The 27095-nt window shown below is 37.5% G+C and overlaps 1 protein-coding gene across 1 annotated transcript in view; it reads left to right on the top strand.

Moving 5' to 3' along the window:
- Window positions 1-27095, top strand: part of ROBO1 (roundabout guidance receptor 1) — a 478536-nt gene that overhangs the window by 67871 nt on the left and 383570 nt on the right. Inside the window, exon 2 of the mRNA XM_055410221.2 lies at window positions 23382-23708. Coding sequence (XP_055266196.2) covers window positions 23382-23708 — 327 coding nt within the window. The remainder of the gene's footprint in view (window positions 1-23381; window positions 23709-27095) is intronic.

Here is a 27095-nt window from a genome sequence, read left to right as displayed (position 1 = left end):
AACTGTACTATTTTACAGCTTGGATTAGTACTTAAGTGCCTGAATTCTGAAGCTGACTGCATTGCTCTGAATCCGTTCCATCACTTAGTACCTGTAAAATCTTGGACTGGTTACTTAATTTCTGTACCTCAGTTTCCTCATCTATAAATAATGAATAATAATAGGGCCTACCTCAGAACCATTTGAGGACTCTAAGAATTATGAAAATGGAACATAAGTACATTTTAGCTATTGTTCTGTTCTGACATTCAAGACTAATAAGATAATTGTAAAAGCCTTGTTTTTGAATTTTAGTATAGGTGCTTCCCAGGTGTAGTGGGACCTGCTAATGCAGAAGATACAAGAGATGTGAGTTCCATCCCTGGGTTTGGAAGATGCCCTGGAGTAGGAAATGGCAACACACTCCAGTATTCTCGCCTGGAAAATTCTATGGACAGAGAAGCCTGGTGGGCTATACAGTCCATGGGGTCACAAAGAGACACAACTGAGTGACTGAACAGACACACTTTGTTAATTTACAGTGTTAGTTTCAGGTGTACAGTAAAGTGATTCCATTTATAGATACACGTATATATGCATATTCTTTTTCAGACTCTTTTTCAGACTCTTTTCCATTATGTGGCACATGTTCTCAGTCGTGTCCAATTCGTTGCAGTCCTTTTGGACTGTCACCCACCAGGTTGCTCTGTCCATGGGGTTTTTCAGGCAAGGATACAGGAGTGGGTTGCCATTCCCTCGTCCAAGTGCTCTTCCTGACCCTAGGATTGAACCCATGTCTCCTGCATCTCCTGCATTGCAGGCAGATTCTTTACCTGCTGAGCCATAGGGGGAACTTTTCCATTATAGGTTATTAAAATATGTTGATTAAAGTTCCCTGTGCTGTACAGTAGGTCATTGTTGTTTGCCTATTTTTATATATGGTAGGCAATGGCACCCCACTCCAGTACTCTTGCCTGGAAAATCCCATGGATGGAGGAGCCTGGTAGGCTGCTATCCATTGGGTCGCTAAGAGTAGGACAAGACTGAGCGACTTCACTTTCACTTTTCACTTTCATGCATTGGAGAAGGAAATGGCAACCCACTCCAGTGTTCTTGCCTGGAGAATCCCAGGGACGAGGGAGCCTGGTGGGCTGCCCTCTGTGGGGTCGCAGAGTCAGACACGACTGAAGCGACTTAGCGGCAGCAGCAGCAGTGTGTATATATTAATTCTAAATTCCTAATTTATCTCTCCCCTGCCCCTTTCTCCTTTGGTAATTATAAGTTTGTTTTCTGTGTCTATGGATCTGTTTGTTTTGTAAATAAATTCATTTGTATTGCTTTTTTAGATTCCACATGTAAGTAATATCATGTGATATTTGTCTTTGTCTGACTTCACTAAATTTGGTCATCTCTGTGTCTGTTCATATTGCTGCAGATAGCGTTTTTTCATTCTTTTTGTGGATGAGTAATATTCCTTTGTGCTGTGTGTATGTGCGTGTCTACCACATCTTCTTTATCCATTCATCTGCTGAAAGTTGTTTCCATATTTTGGCTATTGTAAATATTACTGCTGGTGGCTCAGACGGTAAAGTGTCTGCCTGCAATGTGGGAGACCTGGGATCGATCCCTGGGTCAGGAAGATTCCCCTGGAGAAGGAAGTGGCAACCCACTCCGGTACTCTTGCCTGGAAAATCCCATGGACAGAGAAGCCTGGTAGGCTACAGTCCATGGGGTCGCAAAGCATTGGACATGACTGAACGACTTCACTTTCACTTTCTTCCAAATACAACTGCTATGAATATTGGCATGCATGTATCTTTTTGAACTATAGTTTCCTCCAGATAAATGCCTAGGAACTGGGGTTGTGAGAACATTTGACAACTATTTTTAGTTTTTCAAGAAAACTCCATTTTGTTCTTCATAGTGACTGCACCAATTTACATTCCCACAAACAGCATAGCAGGGTTCTTTTTCTCCACACCCTCCTGAGCATTTATAATTTATATAAATGGCTATTCTAAGTGGTGTGAGGTAATATCTTAGTGTACTTTTGATTTGCATTTCTCTAATAATTAGTAATATGTACTAAGTTACTTCAGTCATGTCCGACTCTTTGCGTAACTATGGACCATAGCCAGCCAGGCTCCTTTGTCTATGGGATTCTCCAGGCAAGAACACTGGAGCGGGTTGCCATGACCTCCTTCAGGGGATCTTCTAGACTCAGGGACTGAACCCTTGTCTCTTAGGTCTTAAGCATTGGCAGGGAGATTCTTTACAACTAGCGCCACCTGGGAAGCACAAGTAATTAGTAATATTATTGAGCATCTTTTTGAGTGCCTGTTGGCCATCTGACTGTCTTCTTTGGAGGAATGTCTGTTTAGTTCTTCTACCCATTTTTTGATGGATTTTTTTTGTTTGTTTATGTTAAGCTGTATGAACTTGTGTATTTTGGAAATTAATGCCTTGCCAATAGCATCATTTGCAAATATTTTCTCCCAGTCTGTAGGTTTTCTTTTCATTTTGCTTACGGTTCTCATTGCCTTGTAAAACTGTTTAAGTTCAACTAGGTCCCATTTGTTTATTATTGTTTTTATTTCCATTATTCTAGGAGACAGATCCAAATATATGTTTAAAGCATTGAGTTGTTTGGCTAATGGGTTCATAAGAATTAGAACTTGAAGATTTCCTGAGACTAGAATTTCAACTTGTTTTAAGAATTAATAATTGTCTAAATGTAAGTTTATCCCTTAAATGGTATAATCCAATATGAAAATAATGGTTTGACCAAGTATGAGTATTTTGGAGGAAGGTTCTGATCAGTGTGAAACAAATTGCAAAATAAACAGATTTTTAAAGGTGATATAACTAGAAATGTAGCATTAAAGAAAAATCAGATATTTAATAGCATATTCATATTCAATTTTCAACTCTGCATATTAAAGGATTAAATAGATTTTTAAAAACGCATTTTAGAAAGACAATATTGCAATCAAAGAAGCAGAGAACAATCGATTACAGAAGAAAAAGTTAGAATTTAGCATTTTTTAGGAAAGTGTCAAATTTTTTGGAATTTTTAAAAGATACCTTCAAAAGATCATTTTTGAAGATAGGCATCAACTCTTAAACTTTTAAAAACACATTGATCCCCAAAGTCCATAACTTAGATGAGATACTAAGAAATCAATTTAATATATGAATGAAAGTATATACACTATGGGGCTAAATTTTAGATTTTGATAACTCTAAACATTTGAAATAAACTTCCTTCAAGGAAGTTCAGTTATGTTAATTGTAACACATCAGTAAGATATAAACATTTAAAAATATATTTTTCATGATCTCCTAGTGAATGAGAGAAATGTTTACTGTAAGCAAAAAATTAATTTTAGAACATGTCATGTAAAAATGAACAGAATAATATTGGAAGGAAGGATACTTAAAATAATAGTTTTTTTTTCTGTAAGCATATGAAATTATAGATAAATATTATATTATTTAGTTTACGCTATACTTTCCACATTTACTACTATACATTTTTTTTTGGACCTGAACATTATTTATTAGTGCCACCCACAAATTATTTAGTCATCTAGACTGTCTTTCTGTTTTTATAATTTTTATTGTAATATATTTCTTTATAATGATGTATCAGTTTCTTCTGTGAAGTGAATCACGTGTACATATACATATATCCCCTCTGTTTTGGATTTTCTTTCCATTTAGGCCATAGAATGCAATTTTTATTACTTGTTTTGATTTGCATTCAGTTCAGTTCAGTTCAGTTCAGTCGCTCAGTCTTGTCCGACTCTCCGCGACCCCATGAATCACAGCACGCCAGGCCTCCCTGTCCATCACCAACTCCCGGAGTTCACTCAAACTCATGTCCACAGAGTCGGTGATGCCATCCAGCCATCTCATTCTCTGTCGTCCCCTTCTCCTCCCGCCCCCAACCTTTCCCAGCATCAGAGTCTTTTCTAGTGAGTCAACTCTTCGCATGAGGTGGCCAAAGTATTGCAGTTTCAGCTTTAGCATCAGTCCTTCCAATGAACACCCAGGATTGATCTCCTTTAGAATGGACTGGTTGGAGCTCCTTGCAGTCCAAGGGACTCTCAAGAGTCTTCTCCAGCACCACAGTTCAAAAGCATCAATTCTTCAGCGATCAGCTTTCTTCACAGTCCAACTCTCACATCCATACATGACCATGGGAAAAACCATAGCCTTGACTACACGGACCCTTGTTGGCAAAGTAATGTCCCTGCTTTTTAATATGCTATCAAGGTTGGTCATAACTTTCCTTCCAAGGAGTAAGCGTCTTTTAATTTCATGGCTGCAATCAGCATCTGCAGTGATTTTGGAGCCCCCCAAAATAAAGTCTGACACTGTTTCCACTGTTTTTCCATCTATTTCCCATGAAGTGATGGGACCAGATGCCATGATCTTCGTTTTCTGAATGTTGAGCTTCAAGCCAACCTTTTCACTCTCCTCTTTCACTTTCATCAAGAGGCTTTTGAGTTCCTCTTCACTTTCTGCCATAAGGGTAGTGTCATCTGCATATCTGAGGTTATTGATATTTCTCCCAGCAATCTTGATTCCAGCTTGTGCTTCTTCCAGCCCAGCGTTCCTCATGATGTACTCTGCATATAAGTTAAATAAGCAAGGTGACAATATACAACCTTGACGTACACCTTTTCCTATTTGGAACCAGTTTGTTGTTCCATGTACAGTTCTGACTGTTGCTTCCTAACCTGCATACAGGTTTCTCAAGAGGCAGGTCAGGTGGTCTGGTATTCCTATCTCTTTCAGAATGTTCCACAGTTTATTGTGATCGACACAGTCAAAGGCTTTGGCATAGTCAATGAAGCAGAAATAGATGTTTTTCTGGAACTCTCTTGCTTTCTACATGATCCAGTGGATGTTGGCAATTTGATCTCTGGTGCCTCTGCCTTTTCTAAAACCTGCTTGAACATCTGGGAGTTCACGGTTCACATATTGCTGAAGCCTGGCTTGGAGAATTTTGAGCATGACTTTACTAGCGTGTGAGATGAGTGCAATTGTGTGGTAGTTTGAGCATTCTTTGGCATTGCCTTTCTTTGGGATTGGAATGAAGACTGACCTTTTCCAGTCCTGTGGCCACTGCTGAGTTTTCCAAATCTGCTGGAATATTGAGTGCAGCACTTTCACAGCATCATCTTTTAGGATTTGAAATAACTCAACTGGAATTCCATCAGCTCCACTAGCTTTGTTTGTAGTGATGCTTCCTAAGGCCCTCTTGGCTTCTCATTCTAGGATGTCTGACTCCAGGTGAGTGATCACAGCATCATGATTATCTGGTTCATGAAGATGTTTTTTGTGCAGATCTTCTATGTATTCTTTCCACGTCTTAATATCTTCTGCTTCTGTTAGGTCTGTACCATTTCTGTCCTTTATTGTGCCCGTCTTTGCATTTAATGTTCCCTTGGTATCTCTAATTTTCTTGAAGAGATCTCTGCCTTTCCTCGTCTATTGTTTTCCTCCATTTCTTTGCATTGATTGCTGAGGAAAGCTTTTTTTTTCTCTCTTCTTGCTATTTGTTGGAACTCTGCATATTTTTGAAATGGTATAATTTCAGAATGCTTAATCATATGAGAGATTTATATCCTCATAGGCTTAATTTCTAGTTCACTGAATCTCAGACTTCAGATTTCATTAAAATCATGCTGTGTAAAGTACCACTTAGACGTCGTCACACCCAAAGGGCATGACTAAATAGATCAGGGATCATTTGTGCGTGCGTGCTCAGTCATGTCCGACTCTTTGCCACGCTATGGACTGTAGCACTCCAGACTCTTATGTCCATGGGGTTTTCCAGGCAAGAATACTGGAGTGTCTTGCCATTTCCTTCTCCAAGGGTTCTTCGTGACCCATTAATAGAACCCATGTTTCATGTGTCTCCACGTTGGCAGGCAGATTCTTTACCACTGTGCTACAAGGGATCACTTATCCACACCTTTAACCTCATTCCAGATTTTTCTAAAGCAGGTAAATAAAATCAAGAAAGAATATTTAGAAATTAGAGAAACCTCTTAAGCAAATAAAGATGGTCTAATATTGAGGCTCATTGTTTTCATTTTATCTTAAATGTTAAAAACACTTTTTTTTTTTTAATTTACTTACTGACTTAGTTGTTAACTACTGCTGTTTGGAATGCCTGTACCTGATAGTTTGGAAGGCTTTATTTTGGTAAGCCTTTATTTACCCCTGATCCATTAAATGCAATTTTATGCATAAAGGTAGTAAAGAAAATGCTTATATTTCAAAAGACAATTACTTTTACTTTTCAAAAGACCACATTATATAATACTGTTCTAAATAAATACAGTTCTAAGATTAAAAAAAAGAAAAAAATCAAAGAAAAACAATACACTTCATTCCTATCTCAGTTCTTGTTTCACTAGTAGCAGAAAACTAGAAAAATACCTATGATATTGAGATATTCTACTAGTTATCAACAAGCTGAGCAGGGAAAATGTAAATATATTTTGATAATATAATTTACTCATAATTAATTATTAACAGAAGATCTCAGAATTGCTCACAAATAGTCAACTGTGAAAGAAAGAACAACCACTTTCTCTGAGTGGCATAAACTAGGAATTACCTCATAATGATATTGAAGATAAGTAAAATAATTAGGTCTATTTGCCTCCTAAACAGAAGAGGCAATTGATACCTCTCAATAGATTTAAATCCATATTCAGTCTTTAAACTCCTAGTGATCACACAGGGCATGACCAAGCAGCTCTCTGCTTCAGGGTTTGTGGCCTCTGTTCATTTAAATCTCACAGACTTTCAACCTTTTCAGCAAGGTTTATTTTTGGTTGAAGACATTTGCTTCTGCTCATTATATCTTGCATGCATTAGGCTAATTCTAACTATGTGGAATAAAGCTCTTTTTCATTTGTTCACTGATTGCTTATGTGTGTCCTCAAAAAAAAAAAAAAGGTTAATGTTGGCTAAAAAGTATATAAATGCATAAATGGGGTTGGCCAAAAGTTCATTCATGTTTTCGCGGAGAGTCGGACACGACTGAGCGACTGAACTGAACTGAAGGAAAACCTGGAATCAACTTTTTGGCCAACCATTACATTAAGTGCACACAGTGTTACTTGTATATCATTCACATGAGCTTTGCATGTTTCAGTTCAGTTCAGTCGCGTCTGACTCTTTGCAACCCCATGAACTGCAGCACGCCAGGCCTCCCTGTCCATCACCAACTCCCAGAGTCCACCCAAACTCATGTCCATTGAGTCAGTGATGGCATCCAACCATCTCATCCTCTGTCGTCCCTTTCTCCTCCTGCCCTCAACCTTTCCCAGCATAACGTTCTTTTCAAATGAGTCAGCTCTTCGCATCAGGTGGCCAAAGTATTGGAGTTTCAGCTTTAGCATCAGTCCTTCCAATGAACACCCAGAACTGATTTCCTTTGGGATGGACTGGTTGGATCTCCTTGCAGTCCAAGGGATTCTCAAGAGTCTTCTCCAACACCACAGTTCAAAAGCATCAATTCTTTGGCGCTCAGCTTTCTTCATAGTCTAACTCTCACATCCATATATGACCACTGGAAAAACCATAGCCTTGACTGCTGCTGCTGCTGCTCAGTCACTTCAGTCGTGTCCGACTCTGTGTGACCCCATAGACGGAAGCCCACTAGGCTCCCCCGTCCCTGGGATTCTCCAGGCAAGAACACTGGAGTGGGTTGCCATTTCCTTCTCCAATGTGTGAAAGTGAAAAGTGAAAGTGAAGTCGCTCAGTCGTGTCCGACCCTTAGCGACCCCAGGGACTGCAGCCTACCAGGCTCCTCCATCCATGGGATTTGCCCGGCAAGAGTACTGGAGTGGCTTGCCGACTAGATGGACCTTTGTTGACAAAGTAATGTCTCTGCTTTTCAATATGCTATCTAGGTTGGTAACAACTTTCCTTCCAAGGAGCAAGCGTCTTTTAATTTCATGGCTACAGTCACCATCTGTGGTGATTTTGGAGCCCAGAAAAATAAAAGTCAGCCACTGTTTCCCCATTTATTTGCCATGCTGTGATGGGACCAGATGCCATGATATTAGTTTTCTGAATGTTGAGCTTTAAGCCAACTTTTTCACTCTCCTCTTTCACTTTCATCAAGAGGCTTTTTAGTTCCTCTTCACTTTCTGCCATAAGGCTGTTGTCATTTGCATATCTGAGGTTATTGATATTTCTCCCAGCAGTCTTAATTCCAGCTTGTGATTCCTCCAGCCCAGCGTTTCTCATGATGTACTCTGCATATAAGTTAAATAAGCAGGGTGACAATATATAGCCTGGATATACTCCTTTTCCTATTTGGAACCAGTCTGTTGTTCCATGTCCAGTTCTAACTGTTGCTTCCTAATCTGCGTACCGATTTCTCAAGAGGCAGGTCAGGTGGTCTGGTATTTCCATCTGTTTCAGAATTTTCCACAGTTTATTATGATCCACACAGTCAAAAGCTTTGGCATAGTTAGTAAAGCAGAAATATATGTTTTCCTGGAACTTTCTTTTTCGATGATCCAGCGGATGTTGTCAATTTGATCTCTGGTTCCTCTGCCTTTTCTAAAACCAGGTTGAACATCTGGAAGTTATGGTTCACGTATTGCTGAAGTCTGGCTTGGAGAATTTTAAGCATTTAGCATGTGAGATGAGTGCAGTTGTGCAATAGTTTGTGCATTCTTTGACATTGTCTTTCCTTGGGGTTGGAATGAAAACTGATGTTTTCCATTTTTGTGGCCACGGCTGAGTTTTCCAAATTTGCTGACATATTGAGTGCATCTCTTTCACAGCATCATCTTTTAGGATTTAAAATAGCTCAACTGGAATTCCATCACGTCCACTAGCTTTGTTTATAATGATGCTTCCTAAGGCCCACTTGACTTCACATTCCCGGATGCCTGGCTGTTGGTGAGTGATCACACCATCATGATTGTCTGGGTCATGAAGATCTTTTTTGTACAGGTCTTCTGTGTATTCTTGCCACCTCTTCTTAATATCTGCTGTTAGGTCCATACCATTTCTATCCTTTATCGAGCCCATCTTTGCATGAAATGTTCCCTTGGTATCTGTAATTTTCTTGAAGAGATCTCTAATCTTTCCCATTCTATTGTTTTTCTCTATTGCTTTGCATTGATCACTGAGGCTTTCTTATCTTTCCTTGCTAATCTTTGGATCTTTTGATTCAAATGGGTATATCTTTCCTTTTCTCCTTTGTTTTTCGCTTCCCTTCTTTTCACAGCTGTTTGTAAGGCTTCCTCAGATAGCCATTTTGCTTTTTTGCATTCGTTTTCTCAGGGATGGTCTTTGTCCTTCTCTCCTGTACAGTGTCATGAACCTCCATCCATAGTTCATCAGGCACTCTGTCTGTCAGATCTAGTCCCTTAAATCTCTTTCTCACTTCCACTGTATAGTCTTAAGGGATTTGATTTAGGTCATACCTTGCATCTTTAATAACTAAAAAAGATAGAGAGAAAGGTTGTACTCTTGTTTGTTTGCAGTCTTGTATTATCTGCATCTAGCAAAGACCTGTATAGTGTGAGTATTTAGTACATATATTTTGTGTGAATAAATGAACGCTAAAGAGTTAGCAATGGACATGAGTTTGGCTGGACTCGGGAGTTTGTGATGGATAGGGAGGCCTGGCGTGCTGCAGTTCATGGGGTCACAAAGAGTCGGACACAACTGAGCGAGTGAACTGAATTGAACTGAAAGAGTTAGCAGGAGTTGAATTTTGTTTTCTCCATATTTTCAGAAAATGTTATTGGCTTTCGCAGTTTTAAAATAATATATTTTATTGTGAAAATAACACCAGAATTCATGCTAAGTCACTTCAGTTGTGTCTAACTCTTTGCTACCCTATAGACTAGGGCTTCCCTGGTGGCTCAGATGGTAAAGCATCTGCCCACAATGCGGGAGACCTGGGTTCGATCCTTGGGTCGGGAAGATCCTCTGGAGAAAGAAATGGCAACCCACTCCAGTACTCTTGCCTGGAAAATTCCATGGACAGAGGAGCCTTGTAGGCTACAGTCCATGGGGTCGCAAAGAGCTGGACACGACTCCTCTGTCCATGGGATTCTCCAGGCAAGAGCATCATTGAAAACTTAAAAACTAGAGAAACTTAGAAGGAAACAAGACCTATCCATTTTCCAGATTCAATCAGAAATTCACATTAAAATTCCTTTTAAATTTTTTTTTTGGTTTCTTTCTCCCTCTGTCTCTCTTTCATTCAATCTCTTGTGCTAGAATTGTGCAGCTTACACTTGTGGTAATCTTTGTATTCGTGGTACACATGATACTGGTACACATGATACAGGTTTCAATGGCCTTAGAATCAATTTTGAAGAATGTTCCCTACTGTGGATGGGCCAAAAGTCTTGTATCTTCAAACCTCTTTTGGGATGCCATTACTTCAGGGCGGCTTCTCTGTGGATGTTTGCCTACAAGACGCAGGATTAAGGATTCCCCTTACTGTCTCTTGAACTCAGGGGATGCACTTAACTCCCTCCAAGCAGGGATGTGCATGTATTTCATGTTCTAAACTTTATAAATATATGTGGGGTCACCCATCATTTTTCCCCCATTACCTGTTTATTTTTTCAACAAATTCTGTTGAGTGCCTGCTTATTGTAGGCACTGGAGATATGGAAATTTCAGTTGTTTTTTAAATATAACTAAACACAAGTATTTCAATATTATACATGCTTTCTAATCAAAACTGATTTTGTGACTTCTTTAAAAATTAATTAAACCACCATCAACATAATTATTAAAAGTATTATATTTCCTTTTTGAAGTTGCATTAACATACAAAATGATAAATTCATATACAGCTCGTATTACCACAGATAAAAACTAAAAAAAACCCTTTGGAAAAAAAGTGACGCCAGACCACTGTTCTATATTAAAAAGAAATTCCAAACATACCTGGAAAAAAGAGAGATATACAGATCTCAAATCAGAGTGCAAAAGAAGAAGAATATTGTTCTTAGAAGAATTTTTTGGAATTTTATCATTTTGCATCACAGTTTACATATGGTAGTAATTTATGTAATAGTGGGTTTTTCTGTTAGATTAACTGCAAGTAGTTTTGTTGTAGACTGATGAATTATTTACTTATCCCTTTAGAAAATAAAGATTACTGAGTAGATTTTTAAGTTAACCTATGGAATAGCTTTTAAATCCTTATATCTCATATATCAAGGGATTAGAATCTGCCTCTCAACATTTTTTATTAGGGAGCCCTTAAGAATCTGTAAGAACTAAATTTGAGATATAATGAGAGGGCGAAGTGGAAGTTATAGAGAGGTAAAGATGAAAGTTTGCTAATGTGCAAAGGAGTTTCTTTAGAAATTCTTGTTCATGTCAGGAGTATTGACTGGGTTTTAAATGAGTGAAGTTGACTGCATTCCTATAGAGATTTCTCAGTAATCTTTTAAAAGGTTGTTTTAAGTATTTTGTTTTTTAGAAGAGTAATTGTCTTTAGACTCTTTAGACCATTATTTTTAGAATTGCAATCCCATACTCTACCTTGCAGACATTTAAAACCTACCTATATTCAAGAGTTCTCTAAATATGGCTCAAGCATGACTGATTAATTTAAAAAGTATAGTTGAAAGTTTTATTTTAATACTTTAATTGATTTAAGTCTATTGATTTAGTAAGTTATATCTATACAGATTCTATGAAAATCTAATGTAACTCTTTAGTGAAAGAATTGATGAATATTATTTTACATAATAATTTTTTAAAAAAACTTCTGTACAGTTAAGAAATTATATTTTATCTGTATTTGTTTTTACACTTATAATTTAAAATACATATTTTTAAACACAAAAATAAGATTATTTTCAGAAAAAAGGTTTCCCCTTCAGAAATTTGAATTCGGGTCAGAGAAAGATTAGTAAGCCAGGTTTATTTTAAGAGTGTTTTTGAGTTGGCATTTCAGTAAAGAAGACTGCTCATGTTCTGTGTACTGAAGTTATAATTGGCTCCAATTTATAGCCATTAACTGTTTCTATATTACATACAGAAAATGAAGTGTAGATTAACATTGATTGAAATGCCATGTAATTTGTTTTAACATGTTGAAAATTCATTCAGTTCAGTTCAGTTCAGTCGCTCAGTCGTGTCCAACTCTTTGCGACCCCATGAATCACAGCATGCCAGGCCTCCCTGTCCACCAACTCCCGGAGTTCACTCAAACTCATGTCCATTGAGTCAGTGATGCCATCCAGCCATCTCATTTTCTGTTGTCCCCTTCTCCTCCCACCCCCAATCCCTCCCAGCATCAGAGTCTTTTCCAGTGAGTCAACTCGTCACGTGAGGTAGCCAAAGTATTGGAGTTTCAGCTTTAGCATCAGTCCTTCCAAAGAACACCCAGGATTGATCTCCTTTAGAATGAACTAAATTTCCTTAGCAATAAAAGTATTCACAGGACCATCCATATACTGTTTCACAGTTCAAAATATTGACCAAAACCCTTTATCTGTGAAAAATGGTCCTAAAAGCTGAAATAAGCTATTTTATTTTCAGACCTAAATATCTTGGTCCATTAGGATAAGCATTAATAAATACAGGATTATTTGTGAAGGTTGATAATCTTAGTATATATCTAGAGAGTTGACTTTAAATGTTATTCTACACAGTTACCAACTTTATCTATTTTTATGGCTATGCATAGAGTTTTTATATAATGGTAATGAAAAGGAAAAGAAAGCCAATACAACTATTCACTCAGTTTATTGAACATCTTTCTGATCATTAGCTTGAGCTCATTATCAGGTAGATTACTTATCTCCACTTTGCTTAGGTCTTCTTTTGAGCTTCTGTCTTATTCTTTCATTTGACACATATTCCTCTGTCTCCTTATTTTGCTTCATTCTCTGTTTATATTTATGTATTTAGGTAGGTTGGTTATGTTTCCCAGTCTTGGAGAAGTGTCCTTACATCCTATGGGTCCCAGCAGCATGCTCCTCTCTGTTCACAGAATTGTATGCTCCTGGGGTGCCCCCTATGTGGGCTACATGGGCCCTTTTGTTGTGGCAGGGCTGACCGCTGTGGGTGTGCTGGTAGGCTGGGTGGGACTGTGGTGTACTTGACTGCTAACCCTGCCTTGAGCAATGACTGGTGTGACTCTCTGGTGACAGGGTAAGCCCTTAGCGCTAATAGGTCTACCCTTAGCTCTAAGAACACTAAGAAGGAGGAGTACAAAAAAGATGCTTGCCTACACCAGTGTCTTCATTGTATAACCTGGGTCTCCCATATTGTAGGCAGACGCATGACCATCTGAGCCACTAGGGAAGTCCCATTGTATAGCAGGCTCCCCAAAATGTCTGCCGACAGTATCTGTGTCCTCAGGGGAGTTCCAGTTGCATATACCCTCTCTGGGAGGCTCTCTGAGATCAGCAAGTGGGTCTAACCCAGATTCCTTTCAAATTTCTTCCTCTGGGCTGGGACTCAGAGTGTGTGATTTTTTTGCATGCCCTTTACCAGAGAAGTCTGTTTTCTGTAACCAAATATAAGGGCCTTTGGCCTTCAAAACCAGATATTCTGGGAGCTCATATTCCTGGAGCAGGGCCCCTGAGTTAGAGAGCCCAGGGCGGGGTTTAGGGGAAACTCTCAGCAATTGTGATTATCCTCCTGTTTCTGGGTCACATACCTGGAGGTGCGGGTCTTCACTGTACTGTGTCTCTGCCCATTTTTTCTGTCTGATTTTTGTTCTTGCTTTATAGCCTTAGTTATGGAAGATCTTCTCTGCTAGTCTTCAGGGCATTCTCATAGACACTTGCTCTGTCAGTTCTGTTCAGTCAGTCAGTCATGTCCAACTCATTGTGGCCCCATGGACTGCAGCTTGCCAGGCCTTCCTGTCCATCGCCAGCTCCTGGAGTCTACTCAGACTTATGTCCACTGAGTTGGTGATGCCTTACAATCATCTCATCCTCTGCCATCCCCTTCTCCTCCTGCCTTCAATCTTTCCCAGCATCAGGATCTTTTCAAATAAGTCAGTTCTTCACATCAGGTGGCCAAAGTATTGGAGTTTCAGCTTCACCATCAGTCCTTCCAATGAATATTCAGGATTGATTTCCTTTAGGATGGACTGGTTGGATCTCCTTGCAGTCCAAGGGACTCTCAAGAGTCTTCTCCAACACAACAGTTCAAAAGCATTAATTCTTTGGCACTCAGCTTTCTTTACGTCCAACTCTCCCATCCATACATGACTACTGGAAAAACCATAGCTTTGACTAGACGGACCTTTGTTGGCAAAGTAGTGTCTCTGCTTTTTAATATGCTATCTAGGTTGGTCATAACTTTTCTTCCAAGGAGCAAGCGTCTTTTAATTTCATGGCTGCAGTCACCATCTGCAGTGATTTTTACTTGCCCTGTAAATAGTTGTAATTTTGGTGTGCCTGTGAGATGAGATGATCTTAGGGCCTTTCTGTTCCACCATTTTGGCCCTCTGAACCCTGCTCCATATTATTTTAAAAGCCTTGCTGTGTCTTTTAAAGTCTTGAAAATAATATATTTAATCAGTATATCTATATGGAATATTTTCCCCATGGAACAGAGATGCTTCCTTGTAGATGACCTTAGAGGCAACATCTGATAGTTATTAGTAAAGCAATGTAGTTGGCTGTGCTAAGTGGTCTAGTTTTCTTTTATTTCTTTATTTTGCTTTCATTCTCTTTTGAACATTTTTTTTACTGGAATTGTGCCAGATCTTGCCAAGAATTTTATCAGTTCAGTTCATTCACTCAGTTGTGTGCAGCATACCAGGCTTCACTGATCATCACCATCTCCAGGAGCTTGCTCAAACTCATGTCCATAGAGTGGGTGATGCCATCCAACCATTTCATCCTCGGTCGTCCCCTTCTCCTCCTGTCTTCAGTCTTTCTCAGCATCAGTCTTTTTCAGTGAGTTGGCTCTTGGCATCAGGTGGGCAAACTATTGGAGCTTCAGCTTCAGCCTCAGTCCCTCCAATGAATATTCAGGGTTGATGTCCTTCAGGATTGACTGATTTGGTCTCCTTGCAGTCCAAGGGACTCTCAAGAGTCTTCTCCAGCACCACACAATTCTTAATGAAATATAGGCACAATATACAGTTAGACTGATGTCTAAGAGGGTGAGAATTTAGACTTTTAACACACAAATATTTTTGTTTGGAATTTTATTGAAAATAAAATTCCCTTAGTTGCATGTTAATTGAAAGTTTTATGAAAGGGCAGATAGCAAGCATGAACTCAACCAAACAGCTCGACCCTCCAACCCCTTTGTCACAGCTCATAGCGAAATCCTGGCTGATTTGACTCAGCTGAGGCAGTTCTTGCAGTTAATGCCATAGTAGCTTCTGTACGATCATATTATTAAAAATAGGGGGATGGGCAAGCAATATTGTTTCTAAAATTTAACTTATGCTGCTGTCAGTCTTTCTCACCTCCCTGGGGACACCGCCATATGATATTAGATTCTGTAGAAATATTGCAAAAACACCAGGGATTCACTCCTGGATTTTCATTTTGGTCTATTTTGGTGATCATTTTAGATGGTAACAGACAGTAGCAATGGCATTCAGTTAAATATTGAGATTATTCTAAGTTTTGACTAGAGAAGATCCTTCTTCCCGCATTTGCTATGTAGAATTATAATCAAGGGGAATTAGGATGGAGCAGAGTACCTAAGGAAAGTGGTGTGATCCATTAATCATATAATTATTTTAATGCATCCTGTATTCCTTTACTCTGTATAATTTCAGGTGAAATTACCTGATTTTTCTGTAGAATGAGCTCTGTTTTTCTAGTTGGAGTAAGCATCAGTATTTGGGAAACCTGGATAACTCAATAGAGAGAATTTTATGTCTGCTCTCTACACAGTGAGTAATTAATAGGTGCTGTCTTCTTCTTTTTAACAAATATCTCCTTGTAGGATGAAATTCTGACAGGAAAATTACAGGATTGGTGCCCATGACAGAATTTATGTTAATAATTGGAGACCTTTTGCTTCTTAAGATGTAAATGGAGCTTAAATAAAAAAGGTTATGAGGCAAAGCCCTTTTAAGAATATAGGTACTCTTTTACAAATATGGGCATGTTGTCAAGAGAGTATATATTCTACCCCCACCCTTTGGCAAATGTCACCGAATCTTCTATTAATATTCATTGTACATCTGTCATGTACTCATTGAACTTGTTTCTCTGTGCTTTTAGCAATAGTACAAGCATTCATGTGCTGCAAGCTGTTTTAATATTCTGGTCATTTTAGGTTTTCTTATTTTACCTAGCAGGGAATAGGAAAAAGAAATTTGGATCAAAACAAGAATTTGTTAATAAAATAAATTCTGCTTCTCTCAATCTACTAACAGACTTGAAAACAGACAAAACTCTGAGACATGTATTACTGCTTATACTAGAAAAGAATAAAATCATACATTTGAAAAAGTAAAATTATATATTTGTATGTTTTGCATACCTCAAGAGAATATTAGAAAGTCAGTCTCTTAAATGGTTACTTACTTTTGTTTCTGCAAATGTGTGTCTTAAAAGGGGGGAACACTTTATATCCAACTAGGAGTTTAATTCCCTCATAATAAATCTCATGTGACTTTGATATATTTCCTTGAAATACTTAGCACTTACGTGTGTATCTCTTTCCAGCTGTGGTTATGTAAATATTTGGATATTTCAGTCACTCATGTTTATATTTTATCTTCCAACCGGGCAGTTGTTGAAGGAATCCTGCCCTGCCTTTTCCTTGATGCTGCCCTCGCCTGGAGTCAATTGTGTTATATTCCCAAGGTTCTACCAGGATTCTTGCCAAGGGCAGCTGACATTATCATCCTAGTTCCTTGTTAAAGCCTCACTCCATCAACCCCTTTCTTATTTTACCCTCTCTTCTTTGTAACTTTTTTAGTTTCTTTCGCAAAATTTGAATTTGGTTTTGCCTAGTGTATTTTAAACCTTTTATTAGATAAAAAATGCTCAAATTAGCATAACTAGAGTGGTGGTTGTTGGATGGTTTATAGGAACTCTGAATTTATGATTGAAGAAAGAAGGCTTTTTATGAATCGTGTGTCAAGAATATTATATAAAGAGAGCTGCTTTGACAGTGTGGAGATGGACACAATGTTTAAGGAAAAAGATTGCAGTAACTATGGGTCTTTCACTAACTCTCTTCTGAGATTTATCTGTGCTCTTCCCTATTTATTCTTGGTGTAACTCTCTCAAGGTCCTCCTTTGAGAAAGTGAGGCACGGTGATTCATAGAAGTTGGGTGGCTTTTCTCTCAAAGCATGTTGGTGGAAAATAACAGGAATCAGTGATATTTACCTCTAATTGTGCAAACAGTATGTAGAAATTGAGGTTTCTCAAATATTAAAAACTGATAATATAGGATGCCTACTCAGAACTGCAAGCTCATATTGGAGAAGATTACACAGTACAAGGAATGATTTATATTCTCATTCACTCATCGTGAAAGTCTTTACAGAGTTAAGTGACTATGGAATCATATGATTTACAGTTAGATATTCTGATTGCGTGGGAAAAGAACATTAGATGTCATCAGGTTTGACTGAGTCTTGCTGTTTTTATTATCTACCTTTTAAAAATTAAAAAATTTTCAAGTAAAAAATTAAAATTAACAACTTGTAGCATTGGAAGCAAGAATGGACAAAGCCTGTGTCTCTTTAGATTTTAACTAATTAATCCTAGCAATGTTTATGTAATAGTGGGAAAGAGCAAGGATTTTTAATCTGATTTTAGAATTGGATCCCACTGCCACCTTCCAGCTGAGTGACAGCAGAGAGCCTCAGTCCCCCCATATGGATACCAGATAACGATACCACACCTCATAAAGATGCTGTTGTGATAAAGGAGATGATGGACAGTTCATATTTGTTTTCTTTCCGTTTGTTTTCTTCCTGCTTAGACATGATAATAAAGAATAATTTATTATGTTTTTTATAGAGATAATGATTGCCATTTATAATTGTTAACTAATCACATGTTATAAATGTCACTGGAATTAGAAGGTTCCTTTCTTCAAGATTCTATGTTATGAGAAATGTTGCATTTCTGTGTTTTTTGTTATGATTTCCAAAGGTTTTGACTCTTCTGTCAAATAACTTTTTTTTTTTGCTGTTCATCCTCTTTGGATGCTTATATGCTAAACAGAGTGTGTTTTCTTTTGAAGTGTATTCCTCAGAAACAAAGTTCAGTGGGATGTCTTGTAAAAAGAAAAATAAAAACAGTTAAATGGCCAAATAAGTTTGAGAAATGCCACATATTATAATCTTCTTCTAGCACACATAATGTGCATTAGTAAGATTAAAAGACTCTGAGAACCACAGTTCTCTTTTTTGAGCAAACAAGCTGAGAAAAGAGGATTCTACAGAGCATTTTGAAAGTTTAGCCTTTAATAGAACAGAGAGCATTTTTATTGCTGAAACTCTTTTACTGAATGCTGCTGTACAAACATCATGGTGAAAACTTGGGCCCGAGTTCTCCACTTCCAAAGGCATGCTGGCCGTGGTCCAGGTGTATGGGGCCATAGGTTAGAGACGGAGAGAGTCCTGAGCTCCACTGTATTTTCATGGAGCCTGGGTGATCTCCAGTTTCTGTAATTGGCCGTTACTTCCTCTATACACTCCCCTAGACCGTTTTATTCTTTCCCAGGGTTTCAATCTCCAGCTTGATTCTCATCTACAGATCCAGCTGAGATTTTTTTTTTCCTTGAGGTCTGGATATTTCATTGGCAACTAGTTGTCTTCATTTGTATATTCTGGAAGTGTCCCGAACTCTCCATAACTCATATGCTGAATAAATCGTTTATGTCCTCCTTCCTCTGACCATATTCACTCTTTTATTCTGGACCTTCCCTGGGGCTGCCCTTCACCCATTGCTCAGACCAGAATCTTAAACTTTCTCTGCCCGCTGATTCGCCTCCATCTTGTGCATTTTTCATTTCCGTCTCTTCCCAAATTGCCAGTGAATAGATCCTGTTGATATTGTAACTATCTCTAGATTCTATCTTCCTTTCTGTCACTCAAGATCCAAGTACAAGCTTTCAGAATTTATTATTGAAAGAGTGCGAAAGTATCCTAACTAATCTCTTCCTAGCTAGCTGCTGTATTCTAGTTTCATAGTACCAATAGTGACCTTTTTAATACCAAACTTGAGCTTGCAGTCCCTTATTTACATTATTTGAATGTTCTTGTTGCCACATTACCTGCCTTCTGAGAAATCTGTATGCAGGTCAAGAAGCAACATTTAGAACTGGACATGGCACAATGGACTGCTTCAAAATTGGGAAAGGCTGTATATTGGCACCTGGCTTATTTAACTTATGTGCAGAGTACATGATGCGAAATGCCGGGCTGGATAAAGCACAAGCGGGAATCAGGATTGCCGGGAAAAATATCAATAACCTCAGATATGCAGATGACACCACCCTTATGGCAGAAAGCGAAGAGGAATACAAGAGCTTCTGATCAAAGTGAAAGAGGAGAGTGAAAAAGCTGGCTCAACATTCAGAAAACTAAGATCATGGCATCTGGTCCCATCACTTCATGCAAATAGATGAGGAAACAGTGAGAGACTTTATTTTTTAGGTTCCAAAATCACTGCAGATGGTGACTGCTGCCATGAAATTAAAAGACGCTTACTCCTTGGAAGAAAAGCTATGACCAACCTAGACAGCATATTAAAAAGCAGAGACATTACTTTGCCAACAAAGGTCCGTCTAGTCAAAGCTATGGTTTTTCCAGTAGTCATGTATGAATGTGAGAGTTGAACTATAAAGAAAGCTGAGCACCAAAGAATTGATGCTTTTGAATTGTGGTGCTGGAGAAGACTCTTGAGAGTCCCTTGGACTGCAAGGAGATCAAACCAGTTAATCCTAAAGGAAATCAATCTTGAATATTCATTGGAAGGACTGATGCTGAAGCTGAAGCTCCAATACTTTGGCCACTTAATGGGAAGAACTGATGGACTGGAAAAGATCCTGGTGCTGGGGAATATTGAAGGCACTAGAAGCGGACAGAGGATGAGACAATTGGGTGGCATCATCGACTCAATGGACATGTGTTTGAGTAAGCTCCAGCAGCTGGTGATGGACAAGGAGGCCTGGCGTGCTGCAGTCCATGGGGTTGTAACTGACGCGGACACAGCTGAGCGACTGAGCTGACTGAACTGAACCATTTGCCTTCAGTTAGGTTCCAGAACTTTGGCTTGATGTACAGAGCCCATCACATTACTACTTCATCAGTCATGGGCATCATAATCTCTGGTGTCCACCTAAACTGAGATCACACAAGTGCACTGTATTCTTCTGTATCTGTGCCTCTGAATGGAATCCTCTTTTTTCTTTTCTTCCTGACTCACTTTTTTAAGACTCATCTCAAGTCTCTTATGTTGGCTTGCCTCTCTTAGTCAGTCTTAAAGTGCCCATTTTTGTATTCTTATGCAACCTATACATGTCAGTTTCCTATCTAAAATACACTTTCACAATATAAATAAAATCTGCTTAAATTAAATGTATATGGCCTCTGCAGTTGTACCTCATTAGCATCCAGCTTTCATAATTAGAACCAAAATAAAGGCCAGTAATATAGTATAATGCTGTATTTTCTGGAGCTTTCTAGTACTTGCATTTGAGTAATCTTAAATTCAATTTAAATTTAATTTGCCATCAGTATAGCTTTTGTGAAAGACGACGAGTTTGCAAGTAATTTTTCCCCATGTTGCTGGCTTATTTCCTCCGCTTCTAGAGCCTGGTTTCATTTAAAAGATTTATGATATGTTGTATACCATGCACTGAACAAAAGCTATTTCTCAATATTTCAGATTACAAAACTATTACTCAATATTTAAGATTGTATATTTTTTGTTTCATGGTGAACGTAAGCAAATAATAGATCTTTTAGTTTCATCATTCATCATTTCATTTGGAAATAGTAACTGTAGTAATTACAAATTAGAACTATAAATAAACTCCATGCAGAATTTATAGTCTAGTAGAGGTTAAACAGTGTGTATATATGGTTACAATTTAAAAATAAAATCTTTTGGGACTTCACTGGTGAACCAGTGGCTAAAACTCTGCACTCCCAATCCAGGGGGACTGGATTCAATCCATGGTCAGTGAACAAAATCCTGCATGCTGCAACTAAGAGTTCACAAGATGCAACTAAAGATTCCACATGCCCCAGTGAAGATCAAAGACCACATGCCGAAACTAAGACCTGGCACAGCCCAATAAATAAAATATAAAATTAAAAATATTAAAAATAAATAATAAAAAATAAAAATGAAATATTTAAAGTATTTTCATACAGAGCATGATAAATAAGCTTCAGATCATTCCACTCAAATAAGGTTTTGCTGTTAGCCCTTTTTGTTTACTCAACAACAACATTTATTGAATATGTGTAGTGTGTTCAGCCATCTGCCAGTGTAAGAGAAGAAACCGTGAGCAAAATTAGACCCACAGAACTTCAGAGTAATGGGAAAGACAGTATTCAAGACTTCTAGTGAAAACATTTTAAATATAATTCTCATTATTTTACCATAGGTCGTTTCATACCCTTGCTAAAAAGAAGCATTTAAATTTTGTGGTAAAGATCAGAGAAGGTAGAGATTTGAAAGAGGAATGGGTATACACTAGAATAAGATCTTTTTGAGACCAGACCCTAAAGCAGGCATAGGCCTTGGAAGGAGGAAGTTTAATATATATATGTGTGTATATATATATATATATATATGAAACAAACAGAAAACTCAGGTGAAGAAAGCAGAGAAAGCAGCAGAATAGGAAGGGTCCTGAGAGCTAGATAGGGAAATGAACACAGACTCTGGTAGGTCTTGTTAAAGACTTTAAGAGCAATGAGTTTAAGAGTCACCGAAATAGGGGAGGACCCAGATTGTATTTGCACTTCAAAGCCTTCATGTGGCTGCATTGAAGTGAAGCTGTTTAAGAGCTTTCCTAAATCCTGGTGGGAATCTACAGCAGTTTGATCTGGGATGGTAAGTGGCTGTACAGATTGCAATGAGTGGATTGATTTGAGAAATTTGAGGTAGGATTAAGGAACAGAAAGAGGTGTCAAGCAAGACTGCTTTCTACTTTTCTTTGTTCATTGAGATTGGAACTCTAGATGAGAACAAGGTAAAGTTTGGTTGCTGAAGTTGAGAAACCTTTAAGATTTTTACATATTACATCTATCCATGGCAACAATAAGGTAGGAACATTAAAAATATGAAAGTTGATCCCCATTTTAGTGATTACAATCTCACTGGAAAAAATAAGGCACAAACAAAATATTTAAATGACACTCTCTGGACTTCACTTATTAAGCAATACATACGGTCTAGAATGTAGCTCCTCACTTAATATCCTTTTCAATTTAATATTTAATTATTTAAACTCAGTTATGTAACATTTCATCTTTGAAATCTACTAAAGTAATAAAATAATGATTGGAGACTAATGAACTTAATTTATTGAGTAAAAACTCTGAGAAAGTATATGTGTGTGTATATATAAATATGTATATATAACATATGTGTGTGTGTTGTATATATATATATATATATGTGTGTGTGTGTCTGTGTGTGTGTATGGGGCTTCCCAGGTGATACTAATGGTAAAGAATATGTCTGCATTACAGGAGACCCAAGTTAAATCCCTGGGTTGGGAAGATCCCCTGGAGTAGGAAATGGCAACCCTCTCCAGTATTCTTGCTTGAAAAATTGCATGGACAGAGGAGCCTGGCAGGCTACTGTCCATGGGGTTGCAGAGAGTCGGACATGGCTAAGCAATCCTTATGTGTGTATATATATATATATGTATTAATATATTTATGTACATATATTTATTATTTAGAAAGATATAAAAGTCTATATAAAGTTCCATCCTGCATATTTCAACATAAATGTTCATTAATATATAGCGTATGTTTTACTAAAGTGTTGATTGATGTTTCATTGAGGAGGAGATTCCAGGAAACCATGCCATTATTTGTAACAGTCAACAATTCTCTAACACATTCCTCTGCAAAAACAGGCACGTACATGGTACAAACAGACAAGGTGATGGATTCTGAAAAGATTTGTGGACAGGGGATTTGGAGAGTAGACAGGATTTGTACAGACAGAGATTTAGCAAGAGCACTTTCTAAGTGGAGGGTCAAAAGGATTCAGGAATTAGAAAGTATGGTTAAAGTAGACACCAGAGGGATTAGTTAGGAAGGAGGTTAGGAAGAGTAGGTCAATACTATGCAGTGTTTATTAGATGGTAGTGCTAACGCCTGGGCTTTTGAAATAAGACTTTTAATTGTTTTCAAGTTGATGATATGAAGCTATTTTGTCAATTCTCCTGCAGGCTCCCGTCTTCGTCAGGAAGATTTTCCACCTCGCATTGTTGAACACCCTTCAGATCTAATTGTCTCAAAAGGAGAACCTGCAACTTTGAACTGCAAAGCTGAAGGTCGCCCCACACCCACCATCGAATGGTACAAAGGTGGGGAGAGAGTGGAGACAGACAAAGATGACCCTCGCTCACACCGAATGTTGCTGCCAAGTGGATCTTTATTTTTCTTACGTATAGTGCATGGACGAAAAAGTAGGCCTGATGAAGGGGTCTACGTCTGTGTAGCAAGGAATTACCTCGGAGAGGCTGTGAGTCACAATGCATCGCTGGAGGTAGCCAGTAAGTAAAATGGGCTTTTAGTGTTGGGGAGCGTGTGGTCTGTGAGTTGGTGGAGGGATGGCAGCGTGGGATCATTTACCTTGGTCATGATAAGAAAAAAGTCAACGTGTATCACAGGCTTTACCTGAGGAAGATCTGTAGCTTTATATGTGTATATCATCCACTATTTATTTGAATTTTCTGGATTTCTCATCCTAGCTGGTTATTCAAGCTAAACTGGGATTCATACATAGTTGTGAACTGTTTTACTTAATTTTTTTTAAATTTAAGAACATTTTTATTTTGTAGTGGACTATGAGTTGACTTACAGTTTTGTATTAGTTTCCGGTGTACAGCAAAGTGATTCAATTATATATATGTCTATTCTTTTTCAAATTATTTTCTCCTTTAGGTTTTTTATAGTATTGAGCAAACGTTCTTGTGTTGCGTTTTACCTTTTGGAGCTGTTTTCTGTTGAAGATGCTCACTGAAACTGATTTATTCCCCTCCTTTGTTCCTTTTAAATATACAGAGTATGAGAATGTAAGAAGAATACTATAAGATATTTTTCGTTTGTCTTCATTAGGAGAAATCCTTTCGACTGGTAGTGGAAGTTATGGTTTTAAACTGTTTCCAGTTGTCAGAACTATATTATACTTTGGGTAAAGCTAAATCTAGAGAAATGTATATATATGCCTCAGACTTTATCATCTTTGCTGGACTGTAGTGCCCCCTGAGAGGAAGATTATGTGAGGGGAATCCTTGGGTGGTTGATGGTTCAGTATATTTATACAGATAAAAACAGCCACTCATTTGAAATTACCTCAAGAAGTATATGGTTAACCAATGATTCAGTTGTTATATCTAGAGTCTAGCTGTATATTTTATTTGAATTAGAATCAGGCTTTTCTTATTTTCAATAAGCATTCAAGAGTCAGAAAATTTCATTCCCTTGAAAGAATCCTGCTTAGTATATGTATATATGACAGAAATTGAGAAGAGTTGACTCACTGGAAAAGACTCTGATGCTGGGAGGGATTGGGGGCAGGAGGAGAAGGGGACGACAGAGGATGAGATGGCTGGATGGCATCACTGACTCGATGGACATGAGTTTGAGTGAACTCCAGGAGTTGGTGATGGACAGGGAGGCCTGGCGTGCTGCGATTCATGGGGTCGCAAAGAGTCGGACTCGACTAAACAACTGAACTGAACTGAACTGAGAATTGTATAGGGATTAGAGAGACAAATGAAATTTAGATCTAATTCACTTTAAATTTGACTATCTATAAGTATATATGAAACTGTTATGTAACTATGTCTATTTTTATATATAATGTTTTCTAAGGTGATTGATATTTTAATATAATGGGCTTCCATTGTGGCTCAGCTGGTAAAGAATCCGTCAGCAAGCGGGAAACTGGGTTCGATCCCTGGGTTGAGAACATCCCCTGGAGAAGGCAAAGACTACTCATTCCAGTATTCTGTCCTGGAGAATTCCATGGACTGTATAGTCCATGGGTCACAAAAAGTTAGACACGACTGAGTGACTTTCACTTTCACTTTCTTTCATGTTCAAAATTCTAGTTATGTAATCAGTTTTCATCATCTTTAATGTTACTTACAACATTCAACTAGAACATGACTATATAGAATCACAGATGATTATGAAATTGTAAACATAGAAAGGGATTTACAGATTATTCCAACTCAATCATATTATTAATGTGGAATCAGTTCCAAAAAACTTAGATGATTTGATTCACACTCACAGAGCCATGTAATACTGAATACTTGAGACAGAAAGCCAAAGATATCTTATGTGAGCATAAAACTTAATTAGATAGAATAAAAAAATCCCTTAATCATTTAAAACTATGTCAAAACTAGACATTCACATTTTTAAAACATTTACTTGAAACCCAAGTTTACATTTCTCTATTTGAAGTTAACTGATAATTAACTTACTGTACCTTCTCTTATTGCCTTGATTTTCAGGATAGGTCTTAGAGCTAAATCAGTGATATGTAGAAAAGCTGGAATCACAACAGAAAGTTTTCTTTTTCTTTGTATGTTTATTTTTTAAACTCGACTTTAAATGTAGCACAAGCAAAATAATTTAAAGGTTCAACTTATTTATCAGAAGATATATGTTTTGCCAAAGACATCTTTTAAACTTACATTAACACTTTTCTAACTCTTGACACCATTGTATTTAAGAATAATTATTTTCTGTGAAGGTAAGTGTAAGTTAATATTTGAGAGCAAATTTAAATCAAGAAAGATGATGTCGGCCTAGATAACCTAGGCCAACTCTTGTACGTTGTACCTAAGCAACTAAAGACCAGGAGGGAAATCAGTGATTGTAAATTCTCTGGAATTATAATTCTTTATAAGAAATATGTAGCAACAGAAATATCAAAGATCATCTCATGTTTCTGTGTTATTATCTATTCTCCTTGCATTCTTGTCATTGTCAGAAGTTTTTTTAAAGTTGATAGACTTGAATTGAGTGTCTAAATGCTTACTCTCTATATCTTCCTTTTCAAAACACCTCTAGTTTTACCTCAGATGATTAAGATATCCTTAATGCATTGGGATTTAGAGACCTGTCTGTTTTAATCTGGCTTTTGTGCAGTTATTTTAAAAGGTGCTGTTAGCTTCCAGTTAAGTTCTTTTCCTAACTTAGACATTCCATAACCTTGAGAGTCCATTATGGGAAAAGTTCTTGCAGTCTCAGTCAGCAAATATACAATCATGAAATTGAAACCAGACAGATCATTATATAACTTTTTCCAGTGAAATATTCTAATACACACAGTCCCTTAATGCATAGTTTACAAATCTTAGTGGGATATTCCTGACACATTCCAAAATGTTTTCAAGCTTCAGAGGAAAAAAATAATTATAATTTACTGAATAAAATTTAATGAAACTACTCTCGAAAATAAGATCTCATTCATTAACAATTCATATAGTTGGGAAGGGGAAAGTATATAGATATTATACATTTACCAAATATAGTTTGGTATTAATGAGGATCGTATAATAATAAGGATCCATATTAGTGATAATAATTATTTGAAAAGGTTAAGTAGTGTTTGCTTCTAATAATTTTTATACTAGTTAAATTGCAAAAATTAAAAGGATGTTTTTGTTTAGATAAATTGAGTTGTTTGGACATGTAAGTTATATGGGAAACGTTAACTTCTCTGCAGTTAAATTTTTTTTTGTTTAAATCATGGTTCAGTACACTACAAATAGATATGTAGTAATTTAATTCACGTATATTTCAGTTATCTGTTTAGCCAATGGTTTCTGCTCATTCACCATTTTAACATATGTTTGCATTGTAAAATCAAAACTAGCCTTTTGTATGTTACATAAATACCAGACAGGAGGTTAGACATG

This window comes from Moschus berezovskii, chromosome 1 (genome assembly GCF_049115385.1).
Source record: "Moschus berezovskii isolate FMDL1 chromosome 1, NW_MosBer_1.0, whole genome shotgun sequence".
NCBI classification, from domain to species: domain Eukaryota; kingdom Metazoa; phylum Chordata; class Mammalia; order Artiodactyla; family Moschidae; genus Moschus; species Moschus berezovskii.
The sequence above is the reverse complement of the archived record's forward strand: the minus strand, read 5'-3'. Positions and strand labels throughout refer to the sequence as shown.